Source organism: Alosa sapidissima, chromosome 12 (genome assembly GCF_018492685.1).
Source record: "Alosa sapidissima isolate fAloSap1 chromosome 12, fAloSap1.pri, whole genome shotgun sequence".
Classification (NCBI taxonomy): Eukaryota; Metazoa; Chordata; class Actinopteri; order Clupeiformes; family Clupeidae; genus Alosa; species Alosa sapidissima.
The window spans coordinates 17042362-17059861 of NC_055968.1; the positions used below are offsets into that span (position 1 = coordinate 17042362).

Sequence of the window (17500 nt, forward strand, 5' to 3'; positions counted from 1 at the left end):
CTCAGGGCAAAATGAATTAGAAAACAAATCAACCTTATACATTAGTAAAGAAATACATCACTAACTATAAATAAATACATATGTAAACTAATGACAGAGTGTGTGAATTAATAAATAAAACAGCCATCTTCCTCAGCTCTGCCTTTGCCTTCAGCCTTTTAGCCCCTCCCCCTACCCACTCCCGACAATATGGAGCAGACAGTAATCCTCCTGAGCACTGCAGGGATTAACACTCCAGCCTCCCCAACACACACACACACACACACACACACACCACAAAGCAACACATGTGCGCATCAAATACATCAAAAAGCAACACACATAACACACACACAGACGACAAAAATAAAAACAAAGCAGCACACACAAAAACACACACATCAGCAAATAAATAAATAAATATCTGAAAGTGAACGACAAGAATCACAGTCAGCAAAACAACACAACTGGGCACACACACACAAACAAACAGAGAGAGAGAGAACGAGAGAGAGAGAGAGAATAAACAGATGAGCTACTCTCTGGGAGAGTATTGCTGAACTGCAGGTCAGGCATCCCACAAAGCACCCCAGTGCTGGCAGGGTTTTTTGATGGTGTGATCTGGATTGTGTGTGATTTTGTGTTCGGAGAATTAGGAGATTTAAGATTTGGAACAGGGCAGATTCTCTGACCTCTGCCTAACCCCTACAGCCATATGCAACTACAATGAGTCCAAACAGAGAGGGATGAAAAGTAGAAAAAACTTGCTGATATTGACTATTTATATGGCCATGATTGTGTGTGTGTGTGTGTGTGTGTGTGTGTGGTAGCTGCCCAGATGCTTTACTGTGCATAAACCATAAGGTGCCCTGACCTCTAGCTTAGCTAAAAGCAACCTGCTGTCTCTCTCACCCTCTAAAACACACACACACACACACACACACACACACACACACACACACACACCAGGCACATTAGGAGTTAAATGAGGCGGTCAGTACACCTGAGGATGTCAGTGGGGCTCAGGTCACAGCAGTGGGGACGGGGCAGAGTGGAGTGGAGTGGGGAGCAGAGCAGTGGGACGCGCCAGCCCATTTTTCCACAATCACTCCACAGCACTAACTGACCATAGGCCATCAGAGAGAGAGAGAGAGAGATGGAGTGAGAGAGAGGTAGAGTGAGATGGAAAGAGAAAGAGTGACTGAGTGAGTGTGAGGGAGAGAAATAGAGAGAGAGAGTGTGTGACAGACTGTGAGCCAGTCAGAGATGGAACAGACAGGGAGGGAGTACTTCAAACAGTGCTGAGTGGTAATGGTGCACACACACACACACACACACACACACACACACACACACGCACGCACACACAGGAAATAACTCCGCCAGTAGGGAGCAGTTTCTCTACCTCTCACAGCTGCTGGGAGGACAGGATATCACAATAATAATCTCTTTGCTTTAGGCTCACTGTCTGTAAATATGCCCATGGCGACCATAAAATCTCTCTTCCATTTTACCTGTGTGTGTGTGTGTGTGTGTGTACATGCGCATGCGTGTGAGTGTGTGTGCTCTGCACGGATGGGACCCATTCTATCCTGACACTCCCGTTCCTGCTGCTTCTGCTGCTTTACGACCAGGAAATATATGTATACCCAGAGTGAGGAAATACAAAGTTCTGTCTGACGGCTCATTGGCCCAGACTTTGATCCTCTTTTAAATGCCCCAAAGTTTTTTTTTTAACTCTGATGTTTTTAACACTTGAGAGATATATACATCATATAAATCATTAGTGGTATAAAAACAATGAAACCAAAACACGTCCACACCCTCCCGCTCTCTATGGTCACTGTTTAGGATGAAAGACTTGAGTGAAAGAAAAGATCTCAGTTACAGGAAAATGACAACACTGTCAGAGAAGAGTGACAGAAAAGCTGACGTTGGGTTCTGAGCCGGTCTCTGGAAGGACCATCTACACGTCCTTCTTACTGGCAGACAACTGGAGTTCCAACGCAGGCCTCCATGTGAGTGTTTGTCTCTGCACTTTTATTCAGTGAAACGTGTGTTATATGCACAAACAGATAGATATACACAGACACACAAACAGACACATACATACACATACAGATATGCACACACACCGCATAAAAATGGATTCCGCACACTGTAACAGGCGTGCTCCAACTGAAAATGTGTGTGTGTGTGTGTGTGTGTGTGTGTGTGTGTGTGTGTGTGTGCCCAGCTGGTACTTCAGAGTGATATTGGCATGGGTCTCTGGCAGCGTTGTGACCATCACACACAGACACACACCCAGACACACACACACACACACAGAAAGTGTAAAAGAGGGCCCACAACTGGTTATGTCCACCTCTCAATTAGAGAAAGAAAAACATCCATCCATCCATCCCTCCCCCCAGACAGTTCCCCATTACCCATATGAAAACACCTGGTAAGACCTGATGCCTCCATTTACAGTAACCATCACCTTACAGCCCCTCCACACTCCGTCTTTTCTACCCGCATCACCTGAGCTGTCAGTGCTGAACACCTCTTCTCTTTTTACATCCGCGCACACACACATTGAGCATGTTTCATTAATGACTCTGCTTCCCAGGAATTTCACAAGTTCTACCCCTCAACTCTGGCTCCCTTCATCTGCTGAAGAACAGACGCCCGCAAAGTTAGACTCCATGGCAGGCAGAGGCTGCAGCTATAAGACGCCTCTCCTCTCCTCCCCGCGTCCATCCCGTCTGAAGATGTGCAGACAGATAGTCGGAGAGGTATTACAGACGGAACAGCCCCCCCTAAGCTCTGAAAAACACAAGGCCCTGGTTTGTCCGGAGTTCTAGTTCCTGAGAGAGTTTTCATCCTGTTCTGCTCTCCACCTCTATACCCTGTTCCTTAGGTGACGGACTTCTGTGCAAGGACTTCTGTTAATATCCAGAAAATTTTCCCCATGGGATGCACACAGGTGGACAGAGCACACCTGGCTTTTATGACTTAACTTAAACATTTCATTATAGAGCTTTTTTTGATGATGAAAAAAAATAAAGACACTGGAATTTTCATAGAGGTGTATGACCAAAGTCTTTTTTGTTAATGAGCACGGTAGAGCTGTTCGGCTCTCGCTCCGGGAGGTGAAGGGAAAGAATCCCTCTCGTTCATACACACATCCCTGACGGCCAACAGGAGAGTCTGGCAGAGCGGAGCTGGCCGAGGCAACAGCAGCGCCTGAGGAAACCAGGCTTCCCACTGGCAGAAAGTGGCAGAGAGTCAGAGAGGCCGAGAGAGGTAGAGAGAGGTAGAGAGAGGTAGAGAGAGGTTGAGAGAGGCAGAGAGAGGTAGAGAGAGGTCGAGAGAGGTCGAGAGAGGTAGAGAGAGGCAGAGGGAGGCAGAGGGAGGTAAAGAGAGGCAGAGAGAGGTAGAGAGAGGTAGAGATAGGTAGAGAGAGGCAGAGAGAGGTAGAGAGAGGCAGAGGGAGGCAGGGCCGGTGGTGTAGTGTGATTTGTGCATGGGCGGTAATTTATGCCTCTTCCTGCGGGCTGGGGATTTTCACAATGATCATTGCTCTCTCTCTCTCTCTTTCCCTCCCTCACTGTCTCTCTCTCCCTCTCTCTCTCTCTCTTTCTCGCCCCCCCCCCCCCTCCCTGTCTTTTTCTCTCTCTCTCTCTCTTTCTCGCCCTCCTCCCTGTCTCTCTCTCTGCGTGGCTGGACCAGGGCCCGACACCGCCATGGACTTCAAAAACTTGAGCTCGGATTGGATCAAACGCGGGCATGGTGGGGAGAGCTTGTAGCTGATGCATGTTCCAGACGGGGAGCACTGGACGGTGTTCACTCACTCAGACACGCACACACACACACACACACACACACACACACACACACGCAGGCACACACGCACACACACACGTGCACGAGTAAGATGAGTATTTGAAACAATTCTCATACAGTACATGAGTAGATGCTGGAGTGCAGAGCTGTGGCATTACATTTGTTATGATTTGAAAATGACATGAATACAGTCTCCGAGATCTCTGTGATAAAGCGTCATTTTCATTACAAACTACACTTGAGATCTTATTGAAGCAAAGTGAAGCAAACAGACTGCAATTAAAATGTTCCTCGATGGACATTTCCAATTTGGCTCTTAACAATACAAGCCTATAAACATTTCCTGGCAGTAGTCAATCTCTTACTGCCGAACTTGCAATCTAAAGAGTAGAAATGCACAATTTCTGCCAGTGCTGCTAGTTTCTTTAACGATTGCTTGTATCTCCTGAAAGACATCCTGAAACAGTCCCTTTTGGGCATCTAACAGTCTATACTGTGGTGCCTTACCTATGTCTATTTGCATTTCAACCTCAGTCTGGGTAAAATGGATGGAATTTCTGCTTACCCTTGCACTGATGACCATCCCTAACACATACAAACAAGCCAAGCAGACATGCGGAGGAGACATGCAAAATCATGATAAATGCACACACAATATGCATTCAGACTTTCTGCAGAAAGCTGTGGCCAGTAGTCACTTTTATCCACCAAAACACACACACACACACACAAACACACACACACAAAACATTAGTACACACACACACACACACACACACAATATATACACACCACACAAACACACACGCACACACACACACCAAAGCTTACATAGACATATAAACACACACACACAAGTTTATGTAGACAGACAGACACACACACACACACACACACACACACACAGTACACTTACACACACACACACTTTGGCAAAACTATACACGCAGACATTAACTTAGTACACACACTTAGCTTCTTCCCCAAGCTGAAGGACCCCCGTGCTGAGAGAGACACAACTCAGTGGAATTATGAGAAATCAGTATGATGCACCACGCTCTCTACCCAAATATGTCTTTCCACTGAGTAGATATTACACCTACAAAGAGCATTCAAATCATACTCTGAGCACAACGATTTAATGATGAGAGTGACACACACACAAACACACACACACACACACACCTATAGCATCACCCACATAACAGGAGCTGAGGGGGCAGCAAGCGAGTGAGCAGGAGAGGCTGGGATGTGCTAGAAGCCCTACTCCTTCCTCCCTCCCTCCCTCCCTCCCTCCCTCTCTCTCTCTCTCTCTCTCTCTCTCTCTCTCTGTCTCTCTCTCTCTGTCTCTCTGTCTCCCCCCCCGACGGATCAAATATTAACAACCACTCTGAGGAGCTCCGCCACAGAGAGCCTGTCAGGATGCAAATACACACACGCACACACACACACACGCACACACACACAAACACACACACAAACACACACACACACACACACACACACACACATATACACAGAGTGCATCACAACTCTAGTAATGATGGAAGGAAAACACGTAAACTAAACACTGCACAACACCAATGGCCTGGAGAGAAGAATAAGAAGAGAGAGAGAACAGGAAAGAAAGAAAAAGCAGAGAGAGAGAGAGAGCAGGAAAGAGAGAAAAAACAGAGAGAGAGAGAGAGCAGGAAAGAAAGAAAAAACAGAGAGAGAGAGAGAGAGGAGCAGAGATTGTAAACATAGAGCACAAAGACCAAACGTCCATCCCTGCTGCACGGATGTGCTTGCAGCAAAAACACACACACACATAAAGACTGATCAGTTGGATCAGGGTGGCTAAACAAAAATGAGAGAGATGGACACAGTGGACATGAATACGCCAGTGGTCCAGGCGTAGAGTAACCTTCAGCGCCAGGGGGACTAGTCTGACTGTTGTGTTGTGCTTTAGCTGTCTTTCTACCCCTCTCTCACACGCTCACTCTGTTCTCTTTGTTTATTCTTGATGATTATTATTATCAGTCTTTTTTATCGCTCCGGCATGCCGTCATACCGCCCCCCTCTCCCAGCTTCCAGGAGAGATCGGGCATCGCTGGCACAGCGCCAGAGGACCGACTCTACTGAGAGAGAGAGAGAGCGAGAGAGAGAGAGAGACAGACAGAGAGAAAGAGCAAGAGGGAGGAGGAGAGGAGGAGGAGTGGGTGGGAGGGGACAAAGACAGGGAAGCAGAAATGAAGAAAGAAAGACTGTGTGTATGTGTGTGTGTGTGTGTGTGTGTGTGTGTGTGTATGTGTGTATGTGTGTGTGTGTGTGTGTGTGTGTGTGTGTGTGTGTGTGTGTATGTGTGTATGTGTGTGTGTGTGTGTGTGTGTGTGTGTGTGTGTATGCCGCGTGCGCAAACGAAAGAAAGAGAAAGCGAGTCAGTATGAATGCATGGAGGAGGAACAGTGTCAGGTGAACTACTGAACTTGATTTGATTGGGGGGGGGGGGGGGGGGGAGAAAGAGATACAGAGAGAGAGAAGATAAAGAGATAGAGAGAGAGAGCAATAAAAGAGTGGTAGAGAACAAACAAAAGATCCTTACATAATGTATTCCCATTCATGCCCCCCCCCCCCCCATACCCCCTCATCAAACTACACCACCTGGAGTGATCACAGACAAGCCCAACCCTGGCCACACACACACACAGACACACACACACACACACACACACACACACACACACACACACACACACACACACACAAACAAAAGGGATTCAGCGTCACTGCCAGCCTCCAAACCACCTGTTTCCGCCCCCATCCCAGCCCGGGTCCGGCCCATTCCCCGCCCACATCGATGCCTCAGCGGACGCCTCCACCGTCACGGCAGCCCACTGATGAACCAGTCTCTCGAAAAGCAGGAAGTCGTCCTGTCATTGGTCGCATCAGCATTCCGACCACATGCGCGGTCGCTCGCTGCCTAGTGCGATGACAGGCTCGCGTCTGCTTACACTGTGGGGAATATGATGAGGAACCTGCAGCGCCGACGATGAGTGGCACAGACTGCCGTGTGGTGACAGGTCATTTGCTCCAGTTCGTTATGATACACATATGATACTCGGTCTACATCAGTGTGTCTATACCCCACTGTACTCTCTGATGGACGCACTGAGGCGAAGGAGATGGGTGACATCTTTGTGAGTCATCATCACCATCATCGTTAAAAATGGCTACCGGCGCTGTGGTTCAGGTCAAAGCTAAGACAATGCGTTTATGGTGCAGTGACTGTAAACCATCTCCCTGTTCTATGATATTTCAGGGCATACAGCATAAGATAAAGCTACAGAATTGCCAGCTTTGATAAGAAGCCAAAAATGAAGCAGGATAGTGCCTGTGTTTTGTTTGTCAGAAACACAACATGCTGAGTCACTATCCACACCTAGTTACAGGGGTGTTGCAACAACAGCAAGCTGTTTAGAAGACTCGGAACAAACTAGTCATGTAAAAAAGCAAAGGCTTAAAAAATCCCACATCTTCCTTCCCAGTGGCTCAGCAATATCCTCCGGAAATCAGAGACAGAACATCAGGAACCCAAATGCCAATGGCATCAACTCAGACTGGTAGCTCTAATGCTGACAGTCTGACAGCGCTCATCACCAACCCCTCCACAGTCGTAGCCCATAGCCCACCTCAGACAGAGACACTGACTGAACTAGTCTGGCCAGCCCAGGCTCCCTGCACTTGTGGGTGAAAGGTCATCGCTATGGCAGCAGTTTGCGAAGGGGTCACGGCGTGATGGATAAGCACTGAATATTTATGAGGTATTAATGAGGAGACAGAGCTGGAGCATGATTTGGCCATTGGTGATTGTCAGATGCTGATGTTTTCTATGCATATCAAATGAACAGGAAGAGAGAGAAAGAAAAAGAGAGAAAGAGAAAGAAGGGAGGAAAAGAGAGAAATCACTAGTAAGCCCAGGAGCATCAGTTAGTGGTATCTCTCGCCTATGCCATTCAGTCAATCCATCAGTGAGACTTTCCATTATGCAGACAGCTCATTCTCCCACTCTTCTCCCCATTCGCTAGAATAAAGACCGATAAAAGCCAGTTTAGGAGAGTGTGTGTGTGTGTGTGTGTGTGTGTGTGTGTGTGTGTGTGTGTGTGTGTGTGTGTGTGTGTGTAAGAGAGAGAGACAGACAGACACACAGTGAGAGTCAGATTCCACTACTGCGGCCACTATCCCTGCCACGGCCTCCACCGTAAACACAAAGCCCACACTGAGACACAGATGCCATCAGATGCTGGACAGCTCCAATCACAACAACTCAAGTGTGTGGCCAGCAAGAGGCCCCAACATGAGGTAGGGAGAGAGAGAGAGAGAGAGAGAGAGAGAGAGACAGAGGGAGAGAGAGAGAGAAGTGGAGAGTTAAGCAGAGGTCCAGGTAGTGGGCCTGTGGGTCTGGAGCTTGTGTGTGTGTGTGTGTGTGTGTGTGTGTGTGTGTGTATGTGTGTGTGTGTGTGTGTGTATGTGTGTTTGTGTGTGTGTGTGTGTGTGTGTGTGTGTGTGTATGTGTGTGTGTGTGTGTGTGTGTGTATTGTTTTCTGCTGGCGTGATGTGTGAGGCTCGGGGGAGCGGGTCTGTGGGGCTGCGCTGCTGTGGCGTTATCAGCGCGCGGGCAGAGACAGAGGCCTGATGGGACGGCCGGTCCGGGGGGAGCGGAGGGGCCGGAGTTAATCAGACAGACAGAGCTGGGGCTCAGCCCCGCGGGAGTCGCACCTCCTCCTCCTCCTCCTCCTCCTCTCTCCTCACACCGCCACCTCCACCGCGGCCGATAAGAATATTCACACAATATTAGCCCTTTCTGCCCACTTCCCCGCTGACCAGCCACACATACACACACACACACACACACAAACACACACACACACTCACACACACACACACACACACATTTACAGATGCACAAGCACAAACTCATATACACACACAAACACATTAATTTCTATATCCTTCAGAACACAAACTAACACCAGCATGCAAAAACATGTACTGACACATTAAAGCATATGTTCACCACCGCAGATATACACATCCACTTTTGTATGATAATACCCTGCAGCCAGGGCAAGTCATCTACTTTTTTCCCCATTCCACACTTCCAAAAACACTTAGCCGCTACATTGACTGCTACAGTGATTTGAGTCCAAACTCCTGAGAGGACGGAGTCTCCACCCTTCCCCCAGACCTGAGGTGGCTTTAAGACCTTTGACCCCTGACCCTGCGAGACCATCCACTGGGGTGAGAGGTCAGGGGAAACCAGTCATTAATCCTGAGAGCTGAACTTCTGAGGCCTGGACATCTGAGGCCTGCGGCATGACGCCCACTGACCCCGTCTGGGTGTCCAGACACACACGTGTGTACACAAACACACACACCCACACACACACACACGCACACATGCAATGTCATTCATACAAACACTTTAAATACACCCACACCGATTTCAACATAGAATCGGCCATACTCAAAAAACGAATTCCCACACAACACAATTTCTTGCAGCACACCGAGACAGTAGCAGGCATTAATGACGCTGGCTGGACGCTCGCCCATATGAGTGTGTGCATGTGTGTGGTCAGCAAGTATTGGATCTACACATTAGATGACAGTCCTCTGCTATGTGTGTGTTGTGTGCGTCAGCGCATGTGTGTGGTCAGTGAGTGTGGAGAGGGCGGCAGTCCACACTTGACGACACTCCCCGCACCTCTCAACTGAGACGCATGAGGAGATTAGCGGCATAGATTAATTGAACACACGTCAGATTTAATTAACCACGGCATTTAATTAGCCATGTAATTAATCTTATGGAGGCATAACACGCATAGACACAATAGATGAATGTGAGATTGAAAACTTCTTCTGTCAGCTGGAGAGGGGGCCCGAAGCACACCCCCGATGGCAAAAGCCGTCAAATGAGAACATCACAGAACAGTTCCATCTGCTGTTCCGAGGTTCTCCTAACGTTCTTGCCTCAGCATCCTCAGGCCAGTCAGCAAGCAGAGGCAGGACACTACGTTCTCTGGGACTTGAGATAGTCCTCTGCGCACACATCTCCTGTATTTTAATGACACTAGTGGGGAACATAAAAATGCAGCAGAACGGGTAGCTGGAGCTTTTGTTTGAGATGATAAAATAAACTCAAGTGAGTATCCAGCTGAACAAAGAGTGGAGCCCTGTGTCTTCCCCGGCATCTTCCACACGCTAAGCCTGCCGAGAGGTGTGTCTACAGGCAGCTCAAGCCTCCGTTTAGCTGGGGCTAACACGATGGAGGATGGTGGTGGTGCGGGAATAGGGGTCAACAGTGGCAGTCACGTTGACATGGTCATCTATGGCTTTCAATGCTGCTGTGGGAAGCACAGAGAGGACCAGCGAGACCCAGGCTCCTTGTTTCCCTGCCGATGAGCGAGGTCACTGGGATCTGCAGGGGTCATACAGGCTGAAAGGTCAGAGCACTAACCCTCAGGCCACCCTCCGACTGGCCCGGTCCCAATACTGGCTCAGACAGCTGCTTTATTGGAGCCATGAACTGAACGATAAACTGAACTTTGACCTTTGCCCTCAGCTAGGCTCTTTAGGTAAACCCTACAGGGTCAGAGGTCACCATGAGGAAGTGGGGCGAGGTGGCAGAGGGAAACTTCTGTTTGGCAATGGCCTTTGGCACAACCACGAGAACACACACAGACCAGCAGAAACGACATACAACTTGGCTCCACAGAGCACAACACTCAGTGTTTGAGGTAAGAATACAAGCCACACAAACTGGAAAGCAGAAAAAATAATCCAATATCTATTGGCACCGAATGACATTCACTGAGCAATCAAAGACAGCTCAACTCTATGCAATTCAACTTTATGCTCTTCTCTAAATGGTAAAATGCTATCACCCCAAACTGCTGGCTTCCAGTCTATTGCTCTGATACAGAAATGTCCAGGCTGTCCTCCCAACTTGTCATCAGATAGACCCCCAACCATGGCAACGTGCCCCCTCCCACACACACACACACACACACACACACACACACACACACACACACACCGCAGCAAGTTCCAAAAGCCCTTGAGTGGAGACAGGTTTAAAAAGGGAACTCACGTAGTCGTGGAAAGCCTTGGCCTCACTGGAATGTTCACACGTCTCTCGCCGGTCCGGAGCGGCACAGTACAAGTCCCAGAACACACTGCAACAGGAAATGGATGAAAAAGACAACATGAGAAGAACGGAGTCCTCTCAAAACACAATAAAACACCACATTGCATGAACAAGTGAACATTTTAAGAGCTTCTGTTTACACTGAGAACACACAAGCATATGGCCTGAACTAGAGTAGAATGACAGGACACAGCAGTGAGCAATGGCCCAGGACTTCAGCTGGGTCACACCATCAGTCAGCCCCAGGTAGCTCCCATTCTGTTTGGCAAGACCTGCAGGTTGACGATCAATTAAGTGTGATATTTGTTAATTAAGGAAATACAGTGTGTAAAAAGGACTGCAGGGCAGCAGGTTTCACTCCAAACGCTCTCTTAATTACTTCATTGAAATTAAGTACCTGTTTAACAGGTCTGCATTAAATGGTGCCGCTCTTTAGATATTGATTTACTGGAGAGCTCGTAAAATCTGCAAAAGAGGGCGAGTTGCTGAAAAAAGAAAAAAAAAATGCCCCCCACCCCCCTGCTTCCTACATGGGCCATTTTTTCTTGCTGCACATTCTTTTTCTCGCTGATATGACAAAATGAGAGTTTGTGAAGTGCTTGTAAAGCCTTAGGTTTGATATGACAGACTGCAGAAAGGGCAAAACAGTGAGAGCTGATGTATGCTGGTGGCAAACTGACAGATAAATACACAGCCAATCAATTGCAATTCGTTTGCAGAGGAAGCAACGAGGAAAACAAGATTCCTGCGGTGAAGGAGAGAGTCTTAAAAAATGTCTTTCTGCATTCGTCCTTCGTTTTTGAGTGCTCGAAACATATGATAAACTAGGCATTATGGACTGATCAAGGCAAAGTGACAGCACAAAGGCCGCTTCACCTCAGTTAGTCAGAACCACTCCAGACTCAATTCTTCAGTCTGACCAGCGTCCGTGGCCTCCCTATCTTGGCTCTAAGCTGCTCTGAGGAGGCCCCTGGGTCAGAGAGCAAGGGGGCTGCAGCCCACTCTGCTCACTTAGCCTCCTTCCGTCTCCTTTCGGCACATCCTCTGACTGATCCGAGGAAACTCAACATCTGGAAACGAGATCGGCTAACTGGAGAGGCCCTCATTGACTCGCGGAGGGGGAAGTGGATCATGGCTCCTTTGCCAAAGTTGATGGGGAACCCATGGAAGAAAGGGGAAAGACTAGGAGGAGGGTCCTGTCTACTACTTCTAGTAGTGTCCTGATGTAGTCTTTTAAGGCAATACAAGGGTGTTGAAAAGAGTGGTAAAAAGACAGAGAATGTGGCAATTAAAGACTGTGATGTGGTGGACAGGGGCACTGGGGCTGGGAACATACAAATAGACAAACATCAGGACAAAGAGAAATAACAAACAGAAAGAAGGTGTACAGGGTACAGGCTGACAATGGACAAGTGGCGCAGGAGAAAATTCCATGAAGGTGCCAGGCTGCGTAGACCTTCCTTTAGCGAAACCCACAGAAATTCATCCACTACACCGTAAATCCAATCAAGTGTTTGGAAAATCGAATTAGGTGCAAGCTGCACTTGGTTATCTAGAAAAGCAGTGCAACATGTATCAGGCTAGGTTTTGGATTGATTATAACTAGCCTGCCCCTTGTCTCCTGCAACTGCCAGTTAGGCCAAAGTGGGTGAGCAAGAGCTTTGATCATGACAGTGGAGCTACACCTACTGATATCTTTGATTGGGTCCAGTCCCAGACATTCTATCGGCTGGCTTCAACTCTAAAACCTTCTCAAAATAGCTGGGGGCCAGGGACAAGCTTAGTGTGATATTGTTGCTGTTTGAAAGCAGTAAAGCAGCAGTATGATGCCTTTGTTATACTTAATACATTTAGCATGTAACAGCATATTACAACACAGCACAATGTCCTCAAACAGCTTTTTAGGTTATTAAATATGTACACTGTTGTTGTTCATGAAAATGGCAAAATTATGTCACTTTAGAAGTTCTAGTCAAAAACATCTTACAGAAAAATGCTATTAGTCTGGATTTAGATATAGCTTTGTATGTGCTACCATACCCAAGCCAGAGACAGTGGAGACTTCCTAATCTAGGTTCACAACAACAACAACAACAACAACAACAAACAGGTATATGTTTTTATCTGAAGCTCAATGAGCACTAGTCACTAAGCAACAACCATTATGTGCCCGTCCTATCAAGAGTCTACAAAACACATATAGATGGCCAGCACGCAAACCAGCAACACAGCCACAATACTCTCGTACACACAGTCCAATAAATGGGAAAATCACACATACATGAATATCACCATCAATCCCAATTATTTGTGGTTGGAGTGCGAAAACAAACCTAATGATGCACCTTACGGTGTTCAATGTGAACAATCTGTTCCATTAATCCTGAAGAAACAGAAATAGCTATAGAGATAGTTAGAGAGAAAGAGAGAAAGAAAGAAAGAAATAGAAAAAGAGTGTGTGTGCGTGTTGGTGTGTGTGTGTCTGTCTGCTCATTATAGCTTTCTAGAGCTCTTTAATAAGACAAAACGATCCAATCAGAGCATAAAGGCAAAGAAACAAAGGCTCCCTGCATCTTAAATGCCCCACTGAAATCTCCTATTCTCCCGACGACTCTGCCGCGGTGTACGACACAGGGAGAAACTGCACTTAAAACGCAGCCGCCAGCAGTAGCAAACTAAATCAGGCCCGGACACCATTCCTCAGCAGCTCCGCTCCCCTCGGACCACGCTAATAAACTCCAGCGAAAGACAAAGATGCAAAAAGAGGGAAATAAAGAAAATGAATGCAGTGTGTGTTCATCGTTTAGGATCAGACTCAGGAGAGAGAGTGTGTGTGTGTGTGTGTGTGTGTGTGTGTGTGTGTGTGTGTGTGTGTGTGTGTGTGTGTGTGTGTATAAGAGAGAGAGAGAGAGAGAGTGTATGTGTGTATGAGTGTGTGTGTGTGTGTGTGTGTACATGAGTGTGGGTGTGCGTGTTTACTCCTCAGTCTTCCGATTGTTGGGGGTTATTTCACAGGTGCCTGCGTCAGAAGCCGTTCATAGGCTGGGTCAGATTTCAGTCGGACCTGCAAACTTCCTGTATTTTACCTCGAGAACAAATAATACAGAGATTTTTTGTGGGGGTTGCTGGCTGTGTCTGTTTTGCTTCAGTGTTTTCTTAGCCCCTTGTGAAAAAGGAATTTCAGCTGGAAGCAATTTCCAAAGGGCCATCCCCATGCGCACACCGGAGCTGTATGTGTGTGTGTGTGTGTGTGTGTGTGTGTGTGTGTGTGTGTGTGTGTGTGTGTGTGTGTGTGTGTGTGTATGTATGTGTGTGTGAGCAAGCTCAGATGAGGACCAGAGAAAATGCAGACACGCGCATGGCCAAGTCTCAGTCTGGGGAGACAATCGATCGAGAGAGGAATTAAAGGGGTGAATGATACAATCAACAATCAGCACCTGCACCCTACCCTCTCTCCACACTCCCTTTATCTCTCTCTGTCTCACTCTCTCTTGCTCGCACGCTCTCTCTCTCTCTCTCTCTCTCTCTCCCTCTCTCTCTCTCTCTCTCTCTCTCTCTCTCTCTCCCTCTCTCTCTCTCTCTCTCTCTCTCTATCCCTCCGAGCAGATGCGGATCACTGACCACCCCTCCCACCACACATACACACACACACACACACACACACACACACACACGTACACAGACAAGCACACACACACACACACACACATACACACACGTACACAGACAAGCACACACTTGACCCCCCTTTACTGCCATGCATACACACAGACACACACACATGCACACGCGCGAGCGCACACACACACACACACACACACACACACACACACACACACACACACACACACACCATGCAGCTCCTCCTAACAGGAAACGATTCGAGACAGGAGAGGGGAGGAAAAGCAAGGGAAGGCGGGAGGAGTTTGTGTGCGTGTGTCTGTGTGAATGTGTGTGTGTGTGTGTGTGTGTGTGTGTGTTTGGGGGGTGGTTGTTTAACACAAAGGGGAGGGGGGAGGAATGCAACGGGTTAATCCGTTTGGGGTCTCTTCCGCAAACAAAGGACAGGCCCCAGACAAAGGTGGCGGGAGGAGGAGCGTGTTGCGCGGGGGTGGGGGCTTTCCCTTACCATCTGGAGCTTTTGTTTTGGGGGAGGAGGGGGCCTTTGGCTGGGTGGATGGGTGAGCCCCCCATGAGTCCACGTGCTGGCGGCCCAGCGAGCATCCCCCTCTCCTGGGTCACGTCCCTCTCAGGACTCAAACCCAACCCTGTCTTCACCTCCAGCTCACCACCAGCTCCTGTCACACTCTCCACAGGCAAGGGGTCTCTGAATGCACCTCTGAAATAGCTCACTGACTGGAATGTTCACAGAATTTCAACCGCTCCAAGCATGCTCTTTCAGCGGGCTGTGCGACTCTTCACCAACTTCAAAAAAAGCCTCTTGAAGCACACCACTGGACCTCTGAACAAGTTATGTGTGACAAATGGATCAATAGAGCACAAAGAAAGTTGCTCCACACCATTTCATTCAAGCATGTTAACTATCCAGCTTAGCATACAATTGATTAATTAGCTCAACAACAGCAACCTTACAATTGACTAATGAATTGATTAACATGGAAATAATGAACTCCGGTGTTTGGTGAACATCAGCTAAAGTGAGCGTGAGAAATGGCTGTCAATCAAAACCCCTCAGGTGTGAGAGATGTAGGCATCACGGTCTGCTACACCACGCGCTTTGCTGCTGTCCCCACCCAATACTGCCACACTCGTCCCCATGATTCCAAGCTATCTGTGACAACAGAACTGGAAGGGGAGAAGATGGCTGCAGGAGTTGTCATTCTGAGAAACTGGATTAGGACATGATGATGTCTTGTCCTTGATGATAACTGCAGTATGCAGTCGCTTTGAGATACTGCATATGAAAAAAGGGTCTGTTTTCTGACAGAACAGCTACATCGCCTTTCCAACCAGATATAGACTGGGATATTTTAAGAAAAGCCTTAACACTTTCCCTGTTGATGTGAAAGACATAAGAGAAAGAAACAGACTTATGATAGGTATGTAGAGACATTACTAAATCCTTCCTCATCATGTGGTATGCAACTGATTTAGTCTAGGGACATTGCCCTGCTGTTCTAATACTTCTAATATTGCAATTTGTTGTGTCTTTGTTTATCTTGATGATACTCATTAGCTTGTAATGCTGACCCAAGACATTTTACACATTTTTTGAAACACATGATGAATGGTGACTGAACCCTTACCACCACCAGGAGTGCAGGAATCCAGGAGGTTCCCCTAGTGTGATATTCTTCTCCCATCGTATCTGTGTGAGGAAAGGATAGGCAGATAGACAGAGCGGGGGAGACAGAGGGAGAGAGGTCAGACAGTGTAAACTGAGCAGTCTTTAAGAGGCACTGCAGTTAAATATACAGCATGTTTCATGGAGAGACACACATACGGTCATGACAACAACTAAAATTAGAGGACACGTTCCGGAATCAGCAGATTTTGTAACAAGCCTGTGGAAGGCCATAATTTATTTGAAGTGTTACATATATTTTACCTGCTACGTGTATTACAAGGGGTATTATAGTATAGAAGTGTTCTTTTGAAATGCTGGTGCCTATTTGAAATAAAAAGAATACTCTAACTTACAAAAACATCCACATCAACATTCACATGCACTCTTCAGTGACACATGCTGCATTCAGGGCACACACTGGGTAGTTCCCCTATACATGGCAAATCATGACACTCTGAATGACAGGAGAGGAGCAATCACGTATAAAATCATGGAGTGATGGAAGAGGACATGCTTCCTGATGTGGGTGCCAAATGTATGTATGGTGTAATGTATGGTTTCAAGGGAATAAAGACAAAAGTGACATTAGGAATGGGCTAGCAGAAATGTGGTTTGTAAGTAAAAAGACTATCAGAACCCTGAAAATGAAATGTAATCCTGTCTCCAAACCCAACAAATATTTGAGAAATGATATTCACAGCAGACAAAACCCAACATGAATAGGCCTGTCTCAATTGGCCAACCAGCTTTATCTCTTGAGGGAGAGTGACCATGACCGTTGAGAACAGACAGTGGGAGAGGATCTTGCATAGACATTGGAATAAGCAGAGAGCAGTCACAAAAGTACTGCCGTTCAAAAGTTTGGGATCATTTAGACAGAATATAAGCTGACTGCTTCTTCTCTACTTTGATTCGAATCACGGTCCTCGAATCACTGGCTCCAATCAAAGCCTTCCACATGCACAGCATGTTGCAAAGCTACAACATTTACATTTATCAAGGAAGTAATTGACAAATGAACGGACTATGAAAATAATCTTTATTATTTTCATAGTCCGTTCATTTGTCAATTATTTCCTTGATAAATGTATTAGTTATTTGATTGATATAATGGTGAAAAGAATGTGCATCACTGTTTCCCAAAGTCCAAGATGATGTCCTCAAATGCCTTGTTTTGTCCACACAGCAAAGATATT

At 47.1% G+C, this 17500-nt stretch overlaps 1 protein-coding gene across 2 annotated transcripts in view; it reads right to left on the reverse strand.

Moving 5' to 3' along the window:
• The window catches only part of ssbp4 (single stranded DNA binding protein 4), a 64797-nt gene that overhangs the window by 33243 nt on the left and 14054 nt on the right, over positions 1-17500 (reverse strand). For both annotated transcript variants that reach the window (XM_042057504.1, XM_042057503.1), the window contains exons 3-4: positions 16264-16325; positions 10940-11024 (exon numbers count right to left, since the gene is read on the reverse strand). In XM_042057504.1, coding sequence (XP_041913438.1) covers positions 10940-11024; positions 16264-16325 — 147 coding nt within the window. The remainder of the gene's footprint in view (positions 1-10939; positions 11025-16263; positions 16326-17500) is intronic.